Source organism: Lissotriton vulgaris, chromosome 5, assembly GCF_964263255.1.
Source record: "Lissotriton vulgaris chromosome 5, aLisVul1.2, whole genome shotgun sequence".
In the NCBI taxonomy this organism is placed as follows: domain Eukaryota; kingdom Metazoa; phylum Chordata; class Amphibia; order Caudata; family Salamandridae; genus Lissotriton; species Lissotriton vulgaris.
The window spans coordinates 902,592,695-902,618,814 of record NC_141693.1 but is presented as its reverse complement, the minus strand read 5'-3'; the positions used below and the strand labels follow the sequence as shown (position 1 = coordinate 902,618,814).

Below are 26,120 nucleotides of genomic sequence, written 5' to 3'. Positions count from 1 at the left end.
CTACTGTTTCTAAACTCTATATTTTGTTCCCGTTTCAGAAATACATAGGCATCTTTCATACCGATGTTTCCATGTATACATTTTCCCAAAATAATTTCTATATACCCGGTACATAATAAAAAACCATTGCAAGTCGCTGCTCAGTTTTTGGCTCTGTGTTCGTCGGGTTCTTGGTGAACCTACAAGTCCTATATATCCCCACAACCAGTAACGCCCAGCAGATGTAACGGTACAGTGCTTTCAAAGAGCTGTCATAATTAGAAGAAGTTACAGGTGAAAAGGTTGACACAAAAGGCTGTTTTTGTCAACTAATTTTACATTTCTCTTTTATTTAACTGTTACTTTCTATAAAGAAACCTTGAAGGATCTACACAAATGACCCCTTGCTGAATTAAGAATTGTGTCTACTTTTCCAAAATGTATAGCTTTCAGGATCCATTATTGTTTTCATACCCATTTCTACCATGAACTGGAAGTAGGTTGAAAGCACAAAAAATTGCAAAAATAAACAATGTCCCAGAAAAATGCCAAAACTGTATAAAATATTTTAGTTTTCTGACAAAAGTCTGCTTGTCCCTGAAAGCTGGGAAGATGGTGATTTTGATACCATTTGCAGGGAAAAAATAGACTCTTTATTCTGTAGCCCTTTTTTCACATTTTTCCCCCAAAAAATTTAGCTGTATTTTGGCTTACTTCTAGGTCCCTTCCAGGGGAATCCACAAACCCTGGATGATGATGGAAAAAAAGGACACACATTTTGCGTGGATATCTTATGTGGTCAAAAAGTGTCAGGGGCCGAAGTACAAACGAACCCAAATAGCCAAAAGAAGGCTTAGCAAAGGGGATGGGTCTGGGGGGGGGGGGGGGGGGGGGGGGTAGGGGGTGTGTGTGTGTGTAAGTCCTAGCAGCGAAGGGGTTTAATAATGAAAGTGCAAGTTTTAACTGTTGATTTATTATACAATACGTTTAGATTGTCTACAACATACCATTCTCCAGTTAGTAATATTCTCCCTCCACATTTTGTTAGTTTGCTATTCTTAATCTTTAATTTCTTGTTGTTCTTATGACATTTTATTGGTGAGTATATTATCTGCTTGCAGTGCAACAAACACAAACCTTCAAGTAACCAGTCCTTTCAGTTACTTTTTTTTTTTGTTTGCTTTTTCAGTAATGATAGCACAGACGGTGAACCTGAAGAAAAGAGGAGAAAAGTATCAAATGTTGTCATCAATCAACCAGCAACGGATTCCAAAGTCTTGATAGACAATATACCGGATAATTCATCAGTTGACGAAGTAAGAACTTTCTTCTATCTTAAAACTTCTAAAAGCATGCATTTATGTGTTTTTTTTTTTAACATTGCTAACTATTACAAAATGCTGATCAGTGAACACATCAGCATTGTAAGCTATCTTCCTGTTATGTGCATGTCTTGTAAAATATTGAATGATGTTCTAGAGAGCTGGAGGAATTCTTTTTTCTGCCATTCATCTTGAGCTTTTTCATAAACGGAGGATTTATTTTCATTAAAGATTTTCACCCAAGTGCTCACTGACCGCTTATCCGTTGTTCCTTGTAATGCTTCGCTTAGTTCTGTTCTTAATCTTAGCGCTCTAGAATCTATACTTTCTAAAAAAAAAATGCTCGATTTGAATAAATGTGTACTTGAGCATATCCTTGGAATGAAGCAGCCCATTCTCTATCGATAGCCACTTTTTCCAGAAATCTGAATTAAGAAAGTCTCCCACTTGTTTGTACCCATTTTCCTCATTTCTTTATTACACCAGTTTGCAACAGCTTGTCCTTCTGTATAGGTCGGCCAGTCTTGTAGAGCCATTCATCCAAGGGATACCATAAAATTTTAACAATTGGGTTTTTAACTTCAAATGGTATTGGAGAACACTGAACTTTCTTTGGGTTCTTGGCTATCCTCATTGGATCTGTGATTTTATATTACTCTAATATTTTTCCCATAAAAAAATGTATCCTTATCTGGAGAGTTGAGCTGGGTATAAAATCTGTCATTATTGTGTGCAAAATGTGCGTGGTAATACTCTTATCTTTGGGAGGGACAACCCCCCTACTTGTTCGGGTAGTTTAAAGTAGCTAGTGCTAGTCTTGGTACCTTGTTGGCCCATAAGAAGGATGTGAACAAGCTATCTAGCTCTCTAAAAAAAGTTGTTTGTAGTGCACATGGGACTGCTGGAAATAGAAAATTAAATAATGGTAGATTTGTCATTTGTCGAATCGTCACCCTGCCTGTTATTAAAATTGGAAGTTGATTCCATTTTACTGGTAAATGTTTAATCTTTTGCACCAGGGGACCATAGTTTAAGCTCTATAGCTCCTCTACTCTTTCCAACACATGTATCCCCCGGTACCTCTTGGGCCGGAAATTATATATTTGCCGAAAACGTGGTATTAGTTTCTGTCTTGGCCCTATTTATTTTATAGCCACTTGTCGCCTGAAATTCTGAAAGAAATCCCTAATATTTCCTTCTGGGTACTATCCGTGGGCTTTAGAAATAAAACAATGTCATCAGCATATAGTTTTATATTGGTCACGCCCTGTAGGGGTGCAGTATGTAGTGCTTTATGCCTAATGGCTATTGCCAGGGGTTCTATATATAGGGCAAATAAAATTGTGGATAAGGGGCACCCTTGCCTTGTACCCCTACTTTTCTGCAGGTACCCACATTTCTGGAATTCATTATTTGTGCTTGCAAGCCCTTATATAAACTTCTTACTATTTGTATAAAACTTTCAGGAAAGCCAAATCGATCAAGAATTTTAAAAAAGCCAGTCCCCGATCAAAGACTTTCTTAGCATCTAAAAACCACACGTGTGCCTCTATATTGTTTTTATTAAAATAATACAATGCTTCTATTAAAACATTTGTATTAGCTGAGAGTTGTCTACTGGCTACAAAACCATATTGATCCATGTGGATCAATGAGCCCGCGATTTTATTGAGCAGGTTGGTGAGAAGCTTTGTAAAAATCTTATAGTGAATGTTAAGAAGACCTATTGGTCTATAGGAGTTGATATTTTCCTTATTTTTATCCTTCTTCAGAATCTTAACTACCATCGCTGTATGGAAGGAGGCCGAAGGTGTGCTCCCTTTTAGTATGTTAGCTAGTTTGAGAAGTTGTGCGTTCAAAATTGGGGCGAACCTTTTGTATAGTTCAGCGGGCAATCCATCTTCCCCAGTCGCTTTACAGTTAGCCATTGAACTTATCGCTGTTTCTATTTCTTCAATAGTGAATTCTGCGGTTATTGATCCTCTATGCTCACTGCTCAAGGATGGAATTGGTAGTTTGTCTAGAAAGCTTGCAATATGGTCAGGCAGTGTTTGTTGGTCTGTCTGATATATTTTCTTAGAGCCTCTCCAATGTCGGAGGACCTAGTTAATTGTGCTTTGGATTCCTCGTCTATCAGGGATTCTATTCGGTTTTGGACCAGTTTTTCTTTTGCCTACCACGCAAGTAATCGCCTACCACGCAAGTAATCTCCCTGTGTATTCGCTCTCCTTGTGTCTTTTGGAGGTATGCTATGTTCACGGAGATATCACTGGAGATCTACAATGAGGATCGGCAGCTGGGCAGATAACCTGGGACTATGGAGGAGAACATATTTAATAAGATGATGAAGCCTTGTTTGCCTGGGGTCAAAGAGGCCCTTTTTCCCAATCAATGTCTGTGAAAAGGTACTATCCAAACTCATTGCGATGGGACGCTGAGTGTGGTCAGTACCCTGATGCATGAGGACCAACATGGCTTCATTCTAATGCACAGCACCCTCATTAACATTCAACACCTCACGTGGGCCTTGCATACCATGCATGCAGAAGTGGCACCTGATATTGAGAAATAATTAGATTGGTAGTTCGTGCTCATGGTCCTGGGGAAAATGGGTTTTGGGGCAAATTGAGCTGGATAGCAGTACTGTATACGGAGCCCATGGGACTAGTTTGGTTGGGGGTCGGGGGAGGTTGCTGTTAGACAGGTGGGACATGGAGAAAGGGGGACTATGCACGGATGCCCACCCCCCTCCACCCCCCAGACCCTTACGTTGTTAGTGGGACTGCTTCCGATCTGCTTGTGCTGCAGACTTAAGGTACTCCAATATTGCACATTCCTAAAAAGTGCAACATTTAAAATTCTAATATTGAGTGCATGCACATGGTCAGTCAACTTAGTGAAAAGAGTAATGACGGCTGAGAGAGGGTGACTTACTACCTACTGTGAGGTATTTTTATGTCGGGCATTAGCAAAGACCTTTTGAATTTACTAAGATTATATATGTATGTGCGTGGCATGTTTATCTTTGCATACTTCAGCCCTCTAGTGTTGGGCTCAAATGTGTGAAACCTCTGGTCCCTCAACGAGTACATCCTTTAAGAGCACTTCCACATGGTCATATCCAGGATGCCATCCCTATGCTTCAACAAGGAAGACTTCATAACTGCAGTCGACCTGAAGGACGCCCACTGCTGTAGTAGGGGATCTCTGTGTATAGTCATAACCTAGGCTGCCATTCGGTGTCTGGAAAAGGGATACTGTGCCTTTAAGGAATTCTCCAGAGACCCTCAGTATCCCAGGATGCACAGCCAAAGGCCTTTTACTTTCAGTTCTTTTTTCGGACTCCTGCTAGCAGGACCCTGGAGCATTTAGCTCTACCTTTTTGGGTATATCTTTAATTTCCTGACCTTTTCCAGTGATTTGGGTGTTTCACTCGACATCTGGGGTCTTCCTCTTCCAGTTACTGTGTTTTTTGACCAATTTTGCCACCTCTATATTGTCGAAATGTCAGCTTTATTCGACAAGTGCCCTGAGTGTGGTAGGAAGAAGGCTAAATCTGACCCCCACAGAGTATGCATACTCTGTCTCCCTTCCACCCATGTCCCCGACTCCTGTGGTATCTGTCACTCTTTCTCCAGGAGGACCCTGCGTGACAGTGAGAAGATTAGTCTCCAAGGCCTGGAACAGAGGAGACATCCGGAACCAGGTGGGACTTCTGGGCATGGAGGGACTCGGTCATCATCCTCTGCCCGTGCTTCGGCCTCTGGGGGGCTCCCCAGTCAAGAAAAGGCCCAGAAACTGCACCGGTCCTGGTCGACGTCGATGGCTTCGGCGTCGAGAGGTATGACTACCATCTGTTCCCCGTCGACCCAGGGCTCTGGGTCGAATCGCCGTCTTTATTCGGCGTCTAGTATGGGGACGTCGAGACCTCGGACGAGGTCGACGTCAAGGACTTCACCGGCATCGACACACCATCGACGTCGTGATGAGTCCCGAAGAAGCAGGCGCTCACAGCTGAGGCGACACCGCCGTTCGCCATCAGCGTCGACAAGACGTTGGACGTTAATGTGAGATAAATCGACGTCAAGGCGAGGACGAAAAGAACAGAATATAATGATGGACCCTTCCTAGAGTCAGCACCTGACTAATCACGACGTCGCTGCGGGTGTTTCATCGGGACGAGGGTCGTGGATGGGTGCCGGCCGTTTTACCAGGAACGGCCTGCTGGAAAACACAGTGCCCACTCCCTCCTCCCTTGGACAATTAGGACCTTCAGTCCACTACTAATTTCAATATCCACTCAGCAAACGACCTAAGACAGAAACTAATGTGACAAGACCGTTTTTACCACCCAGGAACCCCTACAAGCACTGCATTCATTGCTTATTAGCATGCCTACAGTCCATCTTTGTTAAATTAAGATTGGAATAAACTAACAAACAACAGGATTACACTATCCGGGAAGGCGACCCTTGTACCCCGGTTCCTCTCATATTCCCCTGCATAAGCGACGTATCATAAATCCAAAGCCCTGAAGAAGTCGCAGCTTGGGACGAAACGCGTCGGCTGTATATGTTTTACTGCTAACTGAAAATAAAGATTAAAAGAAGATCAACAACATCTCTCTGAGAAATATTTCTTCATTGTGCTTATATGTCAACTGCACTGATCGTTTTGTTACCTTTTGCTTTGTGGTGCACCTTTGTGGTTGTCAAGGCGAGGACGTTCGACGTCTAGGAGTTTGTCGACGTCGAGAAGAGCGACGTCAAAGAGGTCGACGTCGAGGAAGGATATGTCGACGTCAAAGTGGAAGTAGAGTCCCTCTTCCTCCTTCCTCCTTCCTCCCCCCAGAAAACTGAGGTCAAGGGCCAGAGGGAGACATCACTCTCGCAATGAGCGTAGATCTTCAACAAGGTCTCGTCATCGTCGAAGGAGGGACAGGTCACGGTCCAGATACACTGACTTGTCCAGTGACAGGAGATACTCTCCCACTTTATCGGACTCTCCCCCTACGAAAGTGTCGCCAGTGGATGACATTGTGACTTTTCAGGATGTGCTGCTGAGGGGGGCAGTGAAGCTAGGGATCACACTGACTGTACCCACTCCTTCCACCTCTGTGATCTTTGAAACATTGGAGCGCAGGCATCTCTCTCGCCCTTTGCTGCCTTTGGTACCAGGACTAGAGGAACTGGCCCTGGAGCTGTTTCTGACACCGGCCATGGTGACGTCTGCGCCATCACAGCTTCAGAAGAAATACAGGCCCCCGGACTCGGATCCAGCGTTTTTAAGATCAAACCAGGTACCGGATTCTGTTGTTGTGACAGCGGCCAAGAAGCAGCACTCTACGGCCCTTACATCTACAGTCCCTCCTGACAAGGATAGCCGTCAAATGCATTCGGCAGGGAGGAAGGTCTGCAGTACAGCTGCCACCTCGATGAAAGCTGCAAGTGTATCAGCGCTTTTGGGTCGGTATGACCGCTCCTTGTGGGAGTCCCTGCAGCAATTCATTGAGCTCCTCCCGAGGGACAGGAGAGAAGACTTCCAGGAGATTTTGAATGAGGGCATGATGGTCTCGAATTAGGTCATCAGTTTGGCGGCAGACGCCTCTCCTGGCTGCTCATGGGTACTGCCATGGCATAAACTTGAGACTCCACTCCTGGTTGCGCCTTACCTCTCAAGCCAGAGGCGCAACAGCGGATTGCTAATTTGCCCTTTTCGGGATCTACCCTCTTCGGGACACATGCGGATGAGGAGAAGGCCCGCATGAAGGCGGAAGTGGAAACGCTGAAAGCGGTAGTTTTGGAGAAACCTAAGGAACAACGGGAATCCTTCCGCCCATTCCAGAGGCGTTACTCTTCCCAGAGTTTTCAGCGAGGGCAAGGTCGCCAAACTGGCCAACAGCAGCCACAACAGAAATACCTGCGCCAACCCTTCCAGAAGTGTCCGAGGGGCAGAGGCAGCCAGCAGGCCTCCTCGGCGAATAAGGGCCCGGCCGGGTCTAAGCCCGGAGGAGTTACTTCCCCCTCGTCCGTTACCCGCTCCGGTGGGAGAGGGGGAAGCATACCGAATTACTTGGCAGAGTGGAGAAAAATTACTCAGGACAAGTGGGTGCTGAATATTGTTTGCAATGGATACAGTCTTCGGTGTGTCAGCCCTCCTCCAGCTATTCCACTGGTGCGTTCGCAATTCCAGCTGTGCGAACTTTAAGCGGACGCCGATACCCTGTTATGAAAAAGGGCGATAAAAGATGTCCCTCTGTCTCAAAGGGGAAAGGGTCTATACTCCAGGTTCTTTCTGGTACGCAAAAAAGACAAAAACAAGTTCAGGCCCATTCTGGATTTGCGACAAGCAAACAAATGGATTCGCATGGTGTCTTTGCACCAGATTTATCCTCAGCTGCAAAGAGGAGACTGGCTTTGCGCAATAGACCTGCAGGATGCGTACTTCCATGTGCCCATTGCACAGAAACACCAGAAGTTCCTGCGCTTCCTGATCGGCACCAATCACTATCAATGCACCGTACTACTGTTTGGACTGAAGTCTGCACCCAGGACTTTTTCAAAATGCATGGCAGTGGTGGCAGCGCACCTGAGAAAGAACAAGGTGTTTGTCTATCCGTACCTGGACGACTGGTTGATCATAGCCTCCACCTTCCAGGAAGCGCAATTGCACTTCAGCAGGTCGGCCGTTCTGTTGAACCAGCTGGGTTTGCACATCAACATGTCCAAGTCCGTCACGACTCCTGTTCAGTGCCTGCAGTACTTGGGAGCCTCCATCAATACTCTCAGAGCAAGCGTGTGTTCTTCGGAGGAGCGACTCTTATCGATCCTTCAGAAGGCTCAGGCTCTCATGTCCGTTCCATCAACGACAGTGAGGATGGTGTCTTCTCTTCTGGAGTCGATGGCCTCTTGCATCTTCCTCACACCACATGCACGCCTCGACATGAGACCGCTGCAGGAATGTCTGGAGGATCAATGGGACCAGAAACGAGGGAGCTGGGACGACAGGATCCAACTGTCTTTACATGCTCAACAGTCCCTGAGATGGTGGTGTTCAGCAGAGAATCTCCTCATGGGGGTTCCGTTCCACAAGGACATTCCCACACAGACTATTGTGACGGATGCTTCTCTCCACGGCTGGGGAGTGCATTCAGACCATCTACAGATCCAAGGAACGTGGTCCCAGGCGGAATCCACGTACCACATCATTTTTCTGGAACTCAGAGCTGTTCATTTGGCGCTGAAAGCCTTTCATCCGTCCTTCCAGACCAACTCCCTGCTTGTACAGACGGACAATACGGCCACAATGTATAACCTCAACAAGCAGGGGGGCTCGAGATCGCGCACACTGTCCCAGGAAGCACAGGCGATCTGGCACTGGCTGCTAGCCAGAGGACTGACGATAACGGCTACCAGGTGTGCAGAATGCTCAGGCGGACGCACTCGGCAGGAAAACCACGAGTGGGTCCTAAACGACGAGGTGCTAGGAAACCTCTTTAAAAGATGGGGCACTCCAGAAATAGAACTGTTCGCCACCGCCGAAAACAGAAAATGCAGAGACTTCGCCTCCAGGTTTTACCAACCGGGGACTCTGGGGAATGCGCTATGGATCAGCTGGTCGAACAGCTTTCTGTACGCTTTTCCACCCATTCCCCTGATTCCGGCAGTACTCATCAAGCTGTCTCAATCCAGAGCACGAATGATCCTCATTGCTCCGGAGTGGCCTCGACAGTGGTGGTTCACGGACCTGCTCCACCGGTCTCTCCAACCCCCATCTGCGGCTTCCATGTCGGCCAGACCTTCTCACGGAGTTCGGGGGCAGATGGTGCACCCCAACCTCTCATCGTTGAGTTTGGCGGCGTGGCTCCTGAGATAGTACAGTATGGACACTTGAACTTGCCTGACAATTGCATGGAAATACTCAAGGAGGCTAAGAGACCTTCCACAAGGACTTCCTATGCCTACAAATGGAAGAGGTTCTGCATCGTCCAAGAACTATGATCCTACCTCCTGCAAAGATGTCCTTCTTCCATACCTCTTGCATTTGGCTCAATCTGGCCTTAGTTTCCATTCTATTAAGGTTCACCTTGCAGCATTAACTGCGTATAGGAAATGCCGTTCACAAACATCCTTCTTCCAGATTCCTGTAATTAAAGATTTTTTGGAAGGATTGATGAAAGCATTTCCCCCTGTTCGGCGTCCTTCGCCTTCATAGGAGCTGAATGGGGTGCTGTCACGGTTGATGAAGGAGCCTTTTGAACCTATTCATAAGGCTTCTCTACAGCATTTATCCTGGAAAGCGGCCTTCCTTGTGGCTATAACATCGGCCCGCAGGGTGAGTGAGATTTATTCTCTGTGTTGTCAAGAGCCCTATACAGTGTTTCATGCTTCCAAAGTTGTCATGAGGACTCACCCTAAGTTCCTTCCGAAAGTAATTTCTGATTTCCATGTTAATCAGACGATAACTTTACCTACTTTTTTCCAACATCCTTCCTCTCCGGCGGAGAGGTCTCTTCATTCCCTGGATGTAAGAAGGGTATTGAAATTCTTCTTGGATAAAACCAAGGACATTCGTAGGTCAGACCAATTATTTGTCAATTATGGTCCAGTCAGGACTGGTCTTGCCACCTCTAAACAGTCCTTCTCTCAATGGATTGTGTCCTGTATTCAGCTATGTTTCCAAAAGCCTAACAAGGCTAAGCCTAAGGCTCATTCCACCAGGGGCAAAGCGGCTACAACAGCTTTGCTGCGTAATATCCCCATTGCAGATATCTGTAGGGCTGCCACTTGATAGTCGGTCCATACCTTTGCCAAACACTACTGCCTGGACTCTAATGCCAGGGCAGATGCTCAGGTTGGGCAGGCTTCATTGAGAAATCTGTTTGCACAGTAGTGGTTTTGTCTATTTCATCCACCTGCGGTTAGTTTGTAGGGATGGGCTTGCCATTCTATTCGCAAGATTATGACTATGCACAGAGATCCCCTACTACAGAAGGAGTAGTTTCTTACCTGTAACTCCAGTTTTGTAGTAGGGATATCTCTGTTATAGTCATAAGTGCCCGCCCTCCTCCCCGGTGGATGAAAAGATAATGTACTGTATGCTACAGGCCTGGCTTTATACACCTTCGAAAATAACTGAAAGTAAAAGGCCTTTGGCTGTGCATCCTGGAATACAGAGGGTCTCTGGAGAGTTCCTTAAAGGCACGGTATCCCTTTTCCAGACACATAATGGCAGCCTAGCTTATGACTATAACAGAGATACCCCTACTACAGAACTGGAGTTACAGGTAAGAAACTACTCCTTTCACATCCTGATCTATACCGTACATCGCTGGTGCGCCTGGTTTGTGGTAAGAGACCAGCATTTTGTGTTCAAAGTGCTACCCTTCGGGGTCACCACGGCCCACAGGGGGTTCTTTCAAGAGAGCAAATAAACACAGTGCTTGTCTCATAACCAAGACTACCATAGACCTATTTCACAATCTAGGGTTCACCATCAACACAGTAAAGTACCGCTTTCAGCCCTTCTTAGGGCGCATTTCTCAACTCTGTCACAGGAAAAGCTGATCTCAGCAAGCTAGGGCCCAGCTTTCCATTCGTAACTGCCCCCTTTTCAGCCAGGTTATCAAAGAAGTCAGGATGGTTATGCTATTCTTAGTCATGATGGCCACCTGAATTGCTATAGTTTCCTATGATAGATTATGCATGCATACGTTGCAGGTGTACCTAGCTGAACAATGGTATTGGAACCTGGTTTTCACTCCCAACTACTCCAGTTGCATCTTCCTCTATCAATCAAGTTTCCTATTTACATTGGGACTTCCTGCTCCTATCACTTTCACTAAAAGAAATGTTTTGTGTTTTACGTCTAAAATTCTTCTAAGGCTATGTTTCAAACAGCACACTAGATATTTCATGTTTCTTTACTTTAGATACTCCGCTTGGATCAGGTGGATGAGCCTTCCCCAAAATGTTTTCAAGTCTGACAAAACTTTTGGTGTTTTGCAAGAATAATACATTGCTAATATTTTACTCTTCATGTGTTCATATGATTATGGTGATTCTAGTAAAACACTTAGGCTTGTGTTAAACTTTCTGAAAAACTGGGGTCAGTGCGTTTGACATTACAAATTGTTTGAGATGTTTTTGTTCACAATCAGAGTAAAATTCGCATTTGTGCAACTTGCAAAGACTTGAGCTACATGAAGCCCGCAATGCACTTTTTGCGCTATGTGATCAATTTAAATTCTTTGTATGCATTAATGACATTTAGTCAGAAGATTATGATTGTATACCTAAACTATCTTTTGTTTTTCTCTCTGAAGACAAATGAATGGCCGTTAGAAAGTTTATGTGAAGAACTCTGCAATGATCTATTTAACCCATCATGGGAGGTAAGAGTTTGGATATTTTCTCAGTTCCTGAAATATGTAAGGTTTGTATCTAGATTTGAAAAGTTGCAAAGAATTTTCTTGCATGAGAATGAGCAACTTTAGTTTTTGGTCAGGTTGATAAATAGTTTCTGGAAGAAACAAAAAGGCTTGCTATAAATGTTCTATAGTTCCGGGCCTGTAAAGAGTATGATCCTAAACTAACACATTATTTTTGTACAGGATGAATTATTTGACACTACCGTAGTTGGAAATATTCCTTCTCCCCGCCTTTAGTTTAGTTTAGGTAATCTTGATACAGTATGTCCTTAATGTTCTGGTGGTTGTCACATTTTTTCTTACCCTAATATAGACATTCCTTCCCAATCTGAAGAATTTTGACTCTAGATCTCATAATCACTATGACACATTAGGATGCTTTTTAGATATTATGCAGTTATCCAAGTATAAAGGAAATTATGCATGTTTAATTTCACTGCTTAAAAAAAATATTCTATTACGTGAAACCGGAGAAAATCAAAAAAATTGTATTTCATAGATCTACGTTAGTAAATATCCCTAATGTTAGTGGTGTTTTTCTTCCCACTTGACCTGCTGACCAGTGTCTTATTACCTAACAGCTATTTTGTAAGATGTTAATCTTATATTATTTTTATTTTTTTATTTTTTTGTCCTCCTCTTACCTTTCAAACCTCTGCGGAACTTGTAAAGCCGTTTTCACTAACTGTGGACCTCTCGGCTTACCGCACATGCTTGGGTCACCTGACCCATCCCCTTTTGTACGGGACTTGGTGTAATCATTGGACCAGCTAAATCAGACTTAGGCTTTTCCCCCCAACTCATAAGAGGGTGCCAGATGTTAATTGACTTATCCTCTGCACCTTCATAATCTAGACGGGCCATAACAAACGAGGCGTTGAGCCAGTCCTCTCTTTTTGGTGGGAGGGAATCTTTCCATTCCTTGCAGATCTCTGTCCGCGCCAATAGCATCATATATAATAAAAGACCTCTGTCTCGCTGTGAGGCTGTCTGACTAAAAAGACCATCATCTCCGAATAGGACTAAGGAGAGATTAACCACAACCCTGGTTTTAAAAACATCTTGAAAAGTATCCCACACCTCTTTCCAAAAGAGTTCCAATTCTGTGCATTCAAAAAAGACGTGGATGTCATTAGCTAGAAGTGTGTGACATCTTGGACATTTGGGTGGAGGTGCTGGAGCAAACTTTGCAAACTTAGCAAGGGTATAATAGTCTGTTAATGACAAAAAATGATTCTTTTTCAGACAGGCAGGGTTTATAAACTTATATAGTGTCTTTAATGATGGCTCAAAAAGGGACTCTACTGAGGATCCTACGGAGGATCGGTTCCATACCGCCTCTGAAGGCGGGATTGCTAGGTCTTCAGCTTCTAGTAGATGATGATACCATATCGCACAGAAGGACAGTAACATGATTTCTTTTTCAAAAAGGCACAAAGAAAAGATAAAATGCATAAAAAAATGTATCTCTCAAACAAAGCGGTAACTTAGGTATTCCCCAAAAGAAACGGCGAAGCACAACCAACTGCGAGAACTAAAGGCATCCTTGGAAAAAAAAAATGGGAAGCAAACAGGGTAATGGAGGATAGTTTGTGGGCCAACTTACATGCAAACACCAAGCAAAATAATGGAGCGAAATTTTGGAAAACAATCAACTCATTTTTAAACACTAGGCACGATGGAGTCTCCTCTCACATCTCTGAAGAAACATGGGTAAACCATCTTAAAGATCATTTTACTCGACATACAACCTATGGTTTAGTGACGGAAAATGATAAAAAGAATGTTAAAACCTCTGGGCGTCACTCAAAACAAATAGCCCGAACTACAACTACAGGAGTGACAAATCTACAAAAGACTATGAGGCGCTACATCAAAAAAGGCAGAAGACAGGGGGCTACAGGTCCGAATGGAATCCCTCCTATCCTTTACAAGCTGGAGGAAAAGGATTGGGCCGAAGCTCTTGAGCCACTGTTTTTGGAAATCATACATCTCAATATACTACCTGTCTCCTGGAAGGGCTCAATTATTTCCCCAATTTTCAAGTCGGGGGATAAATCTCTACCCTGCAATTACAGATTGATTGCCCTTATGGATAATGAGGCAAAGCATTTTGCTGGGATTCTTTTGGAAGAATTACAGGCCTGGGTTACAGAAAACTCCCTAATCCCTGTAAATCAGACTGTTTTTTCTAAATCGGTAGGAACCACAACGAACATCTTGACTTTGAGTCTGCTAAATAAGCAAAAATGACTAAAATGCCAATCCACTTGTGCTTCATAGACTACAAGGCGGCTTTCGACCATGTCAACCGGAATCTTCTATGGTCAAAATTGGAAAGGTGGGGAATACCAAAGCCGCTACTAGACCTGCTGATCAACTTGCACAGTGAAACCTGGGTACAGGTGAAGTTGGGTGACGGTTCCCATTTATCAAGACGCATCCCAACAAATAAAGGTCTCAAACAAGGATGCGTCCTGGCCCCAACTCTCTTTAACCTGTTTTTAGGTTTTGCCTGGCGAAAGCTGCGCTTTCTGCGCAGCTTTTTCGCGCAGGCGAAAACCTGATGAGAATTGTAGTGTGCTTTGGGTCGGCCCTCCTCATTCATTGGCTGGCTCCGTAAATGGAGCCTTGCCATTGGACGAGGGGCCTGTCCGTCAATGCCGGACCAGACACGGGGGCGTTCCCGACATTCTTTGGCTTTTGCCGACGTCACGCGACGCCGGGAACGCCCCCGAGTCTGGTCCGGCATTGCCGGCACTGTAGGGAACGGGACGGACATGGAGCTCTCGGCTGTTGGGGAGCGAGTGTTTGCAGCGGAGGCACTGCTCAAGCGTCGGGTGCGGAAGGTGAGCGAAATGTTTGCCGGTTCCCACCCGCTCTCCGTGTCTCCCCGTTCCCGCCCCCTACCGCTGCCTCGGCTCCCGTTCCCGCAGTGCCGTTTCTCCTGTGTGTGTGTAAACGACATTTTATAAGTGTTATTTTACTTTGTCAGTTGTGTATTTTTGTCGCATTTCTTCTGTGTTGTGCTTGCTTCCTGTCCGGGTCTCTATACGTGTTTAGAAGCAGGATCGAGGCTGTCGCGTTCTGCGGGTGTGCATTGAGCGCAACAAGGCCGCGGCGAGTTGCAGCTTTCCAGGATTCTCAAAGGGTTTACGATGCACGATCCTCTTCCTGGGACGGACGGAACTGGGCCATTCCTGGGAGTTCAGTGAGAACTCTGTGATACGGGGCAGGATCTCGGGTTCTGCCTGTGTTTGTAGCACGAGGCCCCGGAGTCCCCTCGGGTGGTGGGGTAGGGTGCTTCAGTGCTGCTACTGATTAAGAAACCCGATGATCACTGTGAGGGAAGGTTCGCGCATTGCCCCTGCCGCATGCAGTTGTTTCCCCCTGCACGCCTTAGGTTTTTAAAGGTAGAGCGCACCAATTTGACAGCATGCTTGATTTTTTTGCACCCCCCCTGCCCAAAATCACTATCCGTGTCTCATTCCGACGCGCGGACTCCCTTTTAGATCTTTCCCTCCAGCTAGCCTAGCTGCATTGTTCTGCAGATTCGAGTGGGGGTGGGGTGTGGTGTAGGGCCCTGCTTACAGGTCACTTCCTCCCGGTGTGTGAGCATACCGTCCCGCGCCTGGTATTTTCAGCGTCTCCGCTCCAGTCCGTGGGGGGAAGGGTTCAGCTCACTACCCGTGTCAGTGTTTGTGTGGGTTTGTACTGCCAGGGGCTGTTATTTTCAGACGCGACCCCCGCCCACTCCCCCCCCCACCCCCCCCCCCCCCCCCCCCCCCCCCCCGTCAGACACTCTCTGCCGTACACGGCTTGCACATTGGCCCCCCGCGCCCCCCACCCCGAAGAGCACGGGTTCGCCGTCCAAGCCCCCGAGGCACAGGAAGAGGTTTGATGGTGGGGGCCATGGCCAAACGCCTTTTGCTATGTTAATGCCAGTGATGTGGCTATTACAGGTGGCAGCCTGTCGGAGGTCTGTAGACCGATTAATCCTTGACGCTGACTGCCCCACTCGTCCACCATCATTGAGCATTTTGCCGCCTGCTCCTGCTTCAGCTCAATGCCCGATCGGATAGTTTTGTCAGATTCGGAGGCCCAACCCATTCCAGAAAACAGCTTTCCTGAACTTGGCCTGTTACACTATGAAGATAAAGGCCCCAGGCCGAGTAAAACGCCGTCCGAGGCAGGAGGCTCTCCCCGCCCCCATCTGCATGCAGACTAGGATTGGCACCCTCTGAAATGAGGCGAACCTCCACCAAATCAAGGGGTAGGCTAGTTAGGGCGAGGGGGGGGATAAAGGGCCAATGGCCCAATGTAGGCACATACACCCCCCCCCCCCCCCCCCCTCCTCGACCGGGCAGGTCTCTCACCATGGAGGGGTTGGTGCGGGCGATGATGGAATCCTTCAATGTCACGGGAAGGTACGACTGGCTACTAGATGGTATATATTAAAAGAATGTGTATTGCTAGCTATTCGCATATCGCTAATATAACATGTACCATTGACAATTATTGAGCATAATGGAGTCTTGCCATGATGGACTGCCCATTGACAAATCCTAAAAAAACATATTTCAGGGGTGTTGGTAATCGATAGGTTGACATGATGGCATCATTTAGGCCCAAAAGATCCATTTCTCCATCATTTTTATACCATTTTAATGGATGTGTATTTTTGTACATGGTTTTTAAAACTGGTTTACCACGATTAATGATTTTATTTTCCAATTTTGTAGCAAGTACTTCCAAAATAGACATTTCGCTTTACAAATGAACATGCATTGCCTTTAGGGTTTTTATATTTGTAAATTTTGAATGTCTTTTTGTGTTTATATTCCCAGAAATAATGTAAAATACCTTAATTCCCACCCAAAATGGGTATCAAACAAGAAGCTTTAGTCCATATTGGAAGTGCTGTATTACACACATGTAATCAATACTTTGCATTTGTATTGTCACTTTTATGTACTACACAGTAACACAAAAATGTAGAATACATTCAATTGGCAAATTAGGAGTTAATTTGTCATGTTTAGGGATTGAAAGATAGAGCAAGCAGTACTGGCCTTAATCCAGTTACCCTTCTGTTTTTACAAGATATCAGTCTGTTACTGTTGACACTATGGAAAGAATGGAGGAAGTATCAAAGAAAGACAGGTGGAGCATAAGAACCGAGCTAGGGGATGCTCATCCATGAAAAAGGAGACTGCTGTTCTTTCCATGCCCTCAGAAAGTTCTCTTTAGGCCACAGCCCCCTAGATTTGAAATGGCTTGCTACCTACCACTTTCAGAACAAAGAAAGGGGTGTGGCAGTTATTTTGATGAGGAGAAAAGATAATGGGCCAGAAGGTGTGTGTGTGGGGGGGCTCTGTGTGTGTGTGGGGGGCTTTGTGTGGGTGTGTGTGGGGGGGCTCTGTGTGGGTGTGTGTGTGGGGGGGGTTTGTGTGTGTTGGGGGGGCTCTCTGTGGGTGTTGGTGTGTGTCATTTGCGAGAGATAAAGCTAGTGGCATTGTAAATGACAATGCCATTTATTCATGTTAAAAAAAAAACATAAATTAAAATAATGTCAAGAGCAATGCCAATCGCTCTAACTTTAACAAAGGCAAAACCATTGCATTGTAAATGCTTGTTAGGAGATCTTATCCCGGTTCTTAACAACTGCAATTCTCATTCACCTAAATTAGGAAGTCAAATACTTCCAACGCTATTATACGCAGATGACCTGGTCCTAATTAGTCATACTAAAATAGGGATGCAAAATCTTGTGGATGCAACAAAAAGGTACTCTGAGAATCAACTGATGATAAATTTGGAGAAGTCCAAAACAATGTCCATTAATAAGAAAGGAAAAACCCCTCATAGCTGGTTTTGGAACAACATTCGCATACAAGATACGTCAGTATAGAAGTACTTAAGGGTCAAAATTGACAGCAGCGGACAGTTCATCATCCAAAAAGAAAGCATCGGAGGAAAATGTATTACGATAGCAATCTCCTTAAAAAACTAAATGGCAGACTCACCAGTCCATCTCTCCTTCCCCTGACGCAAGTTATACAGGCTAAACTCTTGCCTACAATTACCTATGGCAGCGAAACACAAAGAGGAAGAGACGCAGTGACTCTGGACAAAACTGTAACAGCAGCATATAGGATTATCTTCAGTCTGCCAAAATATACCTCCCCGGTCGCCTCCACGGTGGCCCTTCCTCTTACCCACCTCATCAACGCCTCCTTTAAACTGGGCTCTGTTCCGGCCAACTGGAAGAAAGCCACTGTCAAGGCTCTTTTAAAGAAACCTCACCTCGATCCCACCGACCCAACCAACTTCAGACCCATATCGCTTCTCCCTGCTATCAGCAAAGTGGCCGAACGAATTGCCAACCACCAACTCTCTAATTTCCTTGAAGCCAATAACCTACTACGCCAATCTCAGACAGGGTTTAGACCTGGACAGGGAACTGACACCGCTCTGCTAGCCGTGGTCGAAGAGGCAAGAACCATCATGGACGCAGGAGGATCAGTGGCAGTGATCCTCATCGACCTAAGTGCCGCCTTCGACACGGTGGACCATGCCATCCTCATCCACCGGGTAAGTTTGATAGGAGTCGCTGACTCCGCCCTGTCCTGGATCAAATCCTTTCTGGAAGAAAGAACCTTCCAAGTGTCAGATGGCACCGCCACGTTCAAAGCCCTGCCACTTCAGTGTGGGGTTCCCCAGGGCTCCTCCCTGAGCCCCACACTTTTTAACATTTACATGTCCCCTTTAGAGGACATTATCGCTCCATTTGGCATAAAAACAGTCATGTATGCCGATGACACCCAGCTGGTGGTCTCTATTAACCAGCTGAGCAATAGCCTAGACAATCTGGCTACATGCCTAGATAGCGTTTTCCAATGGATGTGTGAATCTCGATTAAAATTGAACGGAGATAAATCTGAGATACTTCTCCTGGGAAACCCACACAAGCTCCCTCCATCCCTCTCTTGGCCGCCATGCATGGGAACGCCTCCTACCCCCAAACCCGAAGTCAAAAGTCTTGGCATCTGGCTGTATCAAGACCTCAACTTCAAGACTCAGGCCAGAAAAACCTCAGGCACCTGCTTTGGCCTCATCCGAATGGCGCGAAAAATCCTCCACCTGATCCCCTTCCAATCAAGGAAACTACTGATGGAGGGGCTGGTGAACTCCAGACTGGACTACGGCAACGTCCTGTACCTGGGGGCACCAGCATCAGTTATTTACAGACTGCAATGCGCCCAGAACGCTGCTGCCAGAATCCTAACTGGAACCAAATCGAGATCCTCGGCTAAACCAGCACTTAGAAGCCTACATTGGCTCCCAGTCAAAGAAAGGATTACCTTTAAGACCCTATGCATCTCGCACAAAATAATGCACGACAGAGGCCCCCCGATTCTGAGACCCTTGATTAAACCCCACCATTCCAACAAACAGCTAAGATCAGACTCTCTCTCCCTCGCCAGCGTTCCAAGAATAAAAAAGGCCCGATCCGGGGGGCGTTTGTTCTCTTACAACGCCCCAAAACTGTGGAACGCCCTCCCACTTGCTATTCGGAGGCAATTAAAAACTTGGCTCTTCCCTTAAACCTCTCGAACTTTTCTTCTTCTACTTCTCCTCTGGAACTTAGGTCATGTCAGCGCTGGGACGCCCTAGGGTAGCTACGCGCTTTATAAAACCCCCCCCCCAAAAAAACAAAAACCTTAGGTTAGAGTTTGGTGGCCATAAGCAGTCTCTGGCAAGACAAGGGGCCTACATAACCATGTGCGACCAAATCAGGAAGGCCAAAAAGGGAACTTTAAACAGCTTCTTATGGGCAGAACTACAGAGAAATCCGGCCTCGCCAGCTGCCAAATACTTAGAAAAAAGCTTGGCGAACTTAGGTATACAGGAGCTGTGGAATACCCCTACTAATCACACCACGGTCAAAAGATTAGTAAAGGAAACAACAAAATATCTCTCATGGATAGAGGACAAGGCGACTGTTGCCAAGAGGTCACATGGATGGATTATCCTAAACTCTTACTCCAAACAAGGCCAACAGAGTTACCTCGACCAGGGGTATTCAAGAATTACAAAAATGAAATTTCTAAAGTTCAGATTGGGCCTGTTACCCTATATATGCCATCTTCCACACTGGCTGAGGGATAAAGGGGGCTCCCTCGGTCGTTTATGTGGCAAGGCAATTGAGGACATGACACATCTGTTGTGCTCCTGCGACAAATTGCTGGAGGAAAGAAACGAAAACGTTTGCTGAAATTCCAGTTTAACCAACGAGGAATACGTTCTCGCAGACATGCAGTTCTTGCCTGTTTCACACCAGACGATCCGCAACTGAACTGCAGCTTGGTAAAGTTTATGAAGGTGGTGGAGAAAAAGATGCAGGAACTTAACCTTGAACCAAGTTCGTAGTTATTCAATTAAGCTGAACTATGACTAAAGTGTTGTAATAATATCAACTCTAAGGAGCAGCAGAAATGAGTATGCTTTAAGCTCTCAGAGAACAATGAAACTAAGACTAATTTTATTTAATAATGTTTGGTAAATTGTATTTAATCCTCATGATTTTAAAAATTGTAAATTGTTTTATACGTTATATTATTATTGATATGGTGAAAATGCACAGTACATACATGTCATTTTTTAAATTGATGAATTGCAATGGTTTTATTAACTATGCAAAGAAACTTACTTAAGATACCATATCGAAATTTCCTTTTTAATTGGGAGGGCAGATTGACACAGCCTCTCAATCTCTCATTTCCCCTTACCTCCTCCCTTTCCGCATCGTACCAGGATACTAGCTGTAAATATTCGAATCTAGATAATCCTGTGCCTATCTTGACTCTCGGATATTCCCAAGAATGTACTCCTTCAGTGTCCGCCAGCTCCATCCAGGTAGTGATTCCTGCACTCTATTGGCAACGCTAGACTATCTCTCAGGCATTCCGGAGTTCCAGGCGATTCCCAGACTGGTGCCAGATCCCCCAACTGAGTCTCGTCCTGTGCCACAACTCCAGAGCTGCCCTCAAGACCTTCAGACGTACCCGCTTAAAGAATCTGGGGGACCCAAACTTATACAGGAAAGCCTCGCCTCCTCCTTTCCCTTCCGCTCTCACCATCTCTCCCAGCAATCTACCCCAGGCTGACTCATCTGGTTTCACAAGTAGCATCCGTATGCTCTTAAACTGGAATGCCACTGCATACAGGCTGGTGTCGGGAAGAGCCATCCCTCCTTTAATTAGTCTACGTCTGAGTTTTTTCCAAGTCAGTTAGACCTCCTTGTCCCCCCATACAAAGCTACCTATCTTGCTTTGCACCTTACTAATTCTCTTTTTCGGAAAGGTTAGAGGTATAGTGGAAAATAAATAGAGCTTAGAGAGAATGACCATCTTTACCAGATTTATTTTCCCATAAATGGTTAAAGGAAGATTTCTCCATCTACTGAAGAGACGGTCTATTTCTTTAGTCACTGTGTTTAAATTAATGTGAGGATTTTTTTCCAGATCTTTCACGATATAGATCCCCAGATATCTAAACTCTGTGCTCACTGGACCCCTCCATTGTTCCAGGTTCCAAAACATTACCTCTGTTTTGAAACTATTTACTGCATAGCCTGATATAGATCCAAATTCAACCAATTACTCCTCAACCCGAGGAATCTCTGCCTCCGGGTCACTTGTATAGGGCTAATTTAGAACTATAGAGTTCAGACCTATAAGGGGCGATTGATTTGTTTAGCCTTATAGCTTGGACCAGGGGTTCTATGTATATATTAAATAAAGGGGAGATGGGGCACCCCTGCCTAGTTCCTCGCTGGATACTAATACTTGGTGTTAACAGACCATTTAAGAGGATCCGCGCAGAGTCTCCCTGATAACAATTCCGTAGGGTCTGGATAAAAATGGGACCAAACCCCATTGCCTCCAAAACCACTGGCTGCGTCTAATGCGACTGCGGCCAAGGCGTCAGATCTTTGAATGGCTAGATCTATATTGCCTATTAATAGATGTGTCTGCTCCTTGATGTGCCTTCCAGCCACGAACCCCTTCTGGTCTGTATGGATCAGCTTGGGTGCCAGTTTTGCCAATCTCCCCACTAAAATGCCCATAACGATCTTATGATCTGCAATCAGCAGGGAGATTGGCCGATATGAGTCTGCCCTTAAAGGGTCCTTACCTGGCTATAAGATCAAAACGAGTATAACCTCCTTCCATGAGTTAGGCACTCTGCCAGCAGGGCAATAGAATGAGTTGAAAATGGTGCCCAGAACAGGGGACAACTCTTCTACAAGATGTTTATAGACTTCGCTTGGAAGTGAGTCCAAGCCGGCAGCTTTTTTGTTCTTTAATTTCTTTATCTGCTCTGATTTCCTCCAATGTGATAGGAGCATCTAAACTGTTCCTACCCTCCTCAGACAAAGTGGGCCATATTTTATTGCTCAGCCATGAGCGAATGGAACGCGAGGATCGAGCAAGATCCTCTTTATAAAGGTCTGAGAACAGCGAAAGAAGGTAGGTTTGCATATCCTCATTTTTACTTGATGTCTCCCCATTGCCGTTGATAATAAGTTCTTTAATATAATTTCTGGCACGGTCTACTATAGCTTTCCATGCCAGTAATGCCAGTAATGCTCCTGCTTTTTCCCCGTACTCAAAATTTTGCATATTTCTAGCGTCCCATTGCGCTCTACACCTCACATCCAGTTTCCCTCTATATTCCTGTCGTGCCTCATCTAAGTCCTGCAGAACTTGCAAAAGATGCTCTGAGTCCCCGTTATTTAAGCCATTCCTCTCCTTCTCCAACTGACTTATTCTTCCCTCAATGTTTTTTAGTACCTCCGCCTCTGCCCTATTCTTGGAACCTATGATACCGTGTAATCTCCCCCTTAGAAATGCCTTGTAAGCATCCCAAATAAAGTCCATAGTTGAAGAAACGATATTCAACTGGAAAAATTCTAAAGAGAAAGACTTGATAGACTCAATAACTTCAGGGTTTAGAAGCATGTCCCTCTTTAACGTCCATCTCGACTGTGCCTGCAACTCTTTACTCAGAAATGTGAATTGCAATGGAGCATGATCTGAAAGATGACTTGGCATAACGGTAATCTTCTCTGTCATTTAAAAACTGTCTATCTATAAAGACATAATCGATCCTGGAGGAGTTGCCATATTTCTTTCTGTAAAATGTAAAGCCCTGTTGTTTACCCTTCATAGCTCTCAACACATCAGTCTGATTTAAATCTTGGATCATGTTTAGTAGTCTATGGGGCACCTGTATAATGACTCAAATTATCTTTTATATGATCCAATAGGACATTAAAATCTCAACCAAGAATATAGGACGGTGATTCCAGTATCAATATTGATTGCAACTTCAGTATATAGGTAGAGTCATCGATATTGAGACTATAAAACAAGGCATACACTACGTCTGTTATTTAATGTCATTTGAACTACCAACCATCTCCCAGAGAAGTCTGTTTGTGTTCTTTTGATAGAGCAAAAGACGCCATGTTTCACCAATATTGCTACTCCCCTGTTGTGACGTCTGGTGGGATACACTAAAACATTTTATCCAATGAACTTTGGAAAAAATTGAACAGCTTTCTGTTAGACTCCAATGTGTCTCTTGCAATAAACAGACATGGTCATTGGATAATTCCAGATATATAAGGATTAGTCTTTGCCTTCGAGGGCACCTCATTCCATTTACATTCCATGAGGTAAAGATGGTCCTTCTATCCCTTAAGCCTTGGTTTCTCGCCATCTTCCCTGTCTGCCTGTGTAGCCTGCATGGCTAACTCCGCAACTCGGCATGGTGTATTATAGACTAAGGTGAGATGAGATTGTTTGTTTTTTGTTTTTTACCCAATGCTCCCCACCCAAGTAATCCCCCCCCCACCCCCTCCCCAAACCCCCTGTGTCTGTGCCCCTTCTTCCCATGAGGAACCCTCCCTTCCAAAAAGCAAAGCCTATTTGGCTCCTCCTCTCCCCCTGAGATGCAAAATCCTAATGTAACTAAGTTCCTGCTAGTACCCCTGCTAAACAATCAAATGCATTTTACGTATATTTTACTTGTCTCTTTAAAGTCCTCCCCCTACTTTTTTCACCCCCTGTTCCTCCCTAATCTTTACAATGAGGGCGTCAGCCTCCTCTCCTGATTTTATCTGATACATGTGATTGTTTCACATCACCCGAAGCAATGCAGGGAACTTCAGCTGTGCCTTGGCCCCCCCATACCATTTAGCTCCTCCAACCTTTTTCCCAACTCCCACTGTCTAGTGGCTGTTACATGAGAGATGTCTGATCTTATTTGAAAGGAGAAGGGGTTAGAGCTATTGAAAGTGATAGACCTTTCTTTTAGGGCGGAGGACGGGATAACAGTATACGTTACAAAATTAACCAGAATCTTCCTCGGTTTTTGCTTAGCTGGGTTCCTTCTAAAGGGATCACGATGTACCCTTTGAATTTCGTGTACTAGGTCCACTTCTTGCACTCCTTTCAGGACCGTTCCCTTCAGCAATGAGATCACATATCCCTTAAGATCGGACCCCTCCAAAGCTTCAGGTACATTTAATAGCCTTAAGTTGTTCCGCCATGAAGGATTACCTAGGCGTTCAATGTTTTCTTTCAGCTCTCTGTTCTGAACGAACAATTTGGCTACCTCCGCTTCATTTGATCGCATAGAGTCCTTCATCATCGGGATTTTTTTCTCAATGGCTTCAGTTCTTAATGTGACTTCATCTAATCTTTTTGTTAGTACTTCACAGGAGGCTTGAATTGCTGCCTGGTTCACCTCTGAAATTAAAAAATTTCTAGTCATCTCGGCTTGATTATTTTCTGAGACCGTAAATCTACTAGTTATTTCATCCTTCATTACCAAAAGGATATCCGCCAATGTGGACGAAGCTACATCGGGTTTACTTGTTATTTCTGCATCTTTATCAATGGTAGTGCCGTTATCTTCTACAGCTCCTGCCGCTCCTTGTTGTTCTAAATTGCCAGCGCCGAACAGCTCCATAGAGGGACTTCCTAGGTCGTTACTTGCCAAAACTGAATATTTATTTGACAAGTTTACTGCTGTATATATAGTTATCGGGGTATTGACTGCATGCAGATCGCTTGCCGCTTCATTTGCCGAATTAATGATAATAGCAATATTGGCAATGATAGGGGCCCCCTGGCTTACTTTCTCTTTGGCTACGTCTCCAAGATTTAATTGGGTGGAAGTTGTTGAGGCAGTACTAGTAGCCATGACTTTTTAAAAGGTTTTAAGCGAGGGGGTGACTTTTATCTTAGAAGGCGATCCTTTCTTGCCCTTCCCTTTCCTCCTACCAGCAATGTCACCTTTTTTGGCTTTAGCCCCAACACCTTCGTCGGAATTGCACCCTTTAGCTTTACCCCGTCTGGCGCTAACTCTTACTTCAGAGATAGGTGGGGAGAAGTGTGGGAGGTAAACTGGTTTCTCGTTTAAAGGGTCCAAAACTAACCTAGCTCGGAGGGCGCACCTATTAATTTTAAGGCTCTGGACCTCCTTTTGCGAAGCCACTTCCGTGCTTCCAAGATCATCCAGTCCAGAAAGGCTACTGATACTAAGCCCACCGTCTGCATCCATCCATCTGTCCAAAGCCTCAGAGACTCTCCCCCCTTTCCTTAGACACAGTAGATCTCTCCAGAAAACACACACTCCTGTGGGTTCTCCCAACAATGTACCCTCTAATGGGGTGCCGACTCCCTACCTTAGTGCTGGCATCAGCTTGACAAACTGCACACACTCACTGCTCTCTCCACTGTTACTGCCATGTTCAATGGGAAACCCGCGCCGCCTCCTTAGCAGCCGCCCGTGACCCAGAACAGAAACCGGACCGAGTCGCGTCTTTTTCGTGCTTGAGCCACCTCGGCCCACCGCGAACACCAGCCGAGTCAGTTACTCTTCTCACTGCCCGAGCCGCTCTCCTCACCACGCGGGGACCCAGAACCAAGTAAAGCCTTCTCCGGCGGCATACCAGGTAATAGGGGGGGGGGGGGGGGCAGGGGGGGGGGGTTGTAGAGGTTTATAAAGGTTTTTTTGCCATAGTTTCAGTCTTAAAAACTAGCAGGAACATCATAACTGGCTACAGCAAAGCATCTCTTGAGGGAGCTGAGCCGCAGCCGTTCAGCTGGCGGCCGCCATGTTCCTCCCTCACTACGTAATTTTCTTGCATGAGAATGAGCAACTTTAGTTTTTGGTCAGGGTGATAAATAGTTTCAGGAAGAAACAAAAGGGCTTGCTATAAATGTTCTATAGTTCCGGGCCTGTAGAGAGCATGGTCCTAAACTAACACATTATTTTTGTACAGGATGAATTATTTGACACTAGTTGGAAAT

General features: G+C 45.3%; 1 protein-coding gene across 2 annotated transcripts in view; it reads left to right on the top strand.

Annotated features, from left to right (window-relative positions):
• BTAF1 (B-TFIID TATA-box binding protein associated factor 1) overlaps window positions 1-26,120 on the top strand; it is a 1,094,445-nt gene that overhangs the window by 211,283 nt on the left and 857,042 nt on the right. For both annotated transcript variants that reach the window (XM_086922506.1, XM_086922505.1), the window contains exons 7-8: window positions 1,169-1,295; window positions 11,626-11,694. In XM_086922506.1, the coding sequence (XP_086778632.1) occupies window positions 1,169-1,295; window positions 11,626-11,694 (196 nt within the window). The remainder of the gene's footprint in view (window positions 1-1,168; window positions 1,296-11,625; window positions 11,695-26,120) is intronic.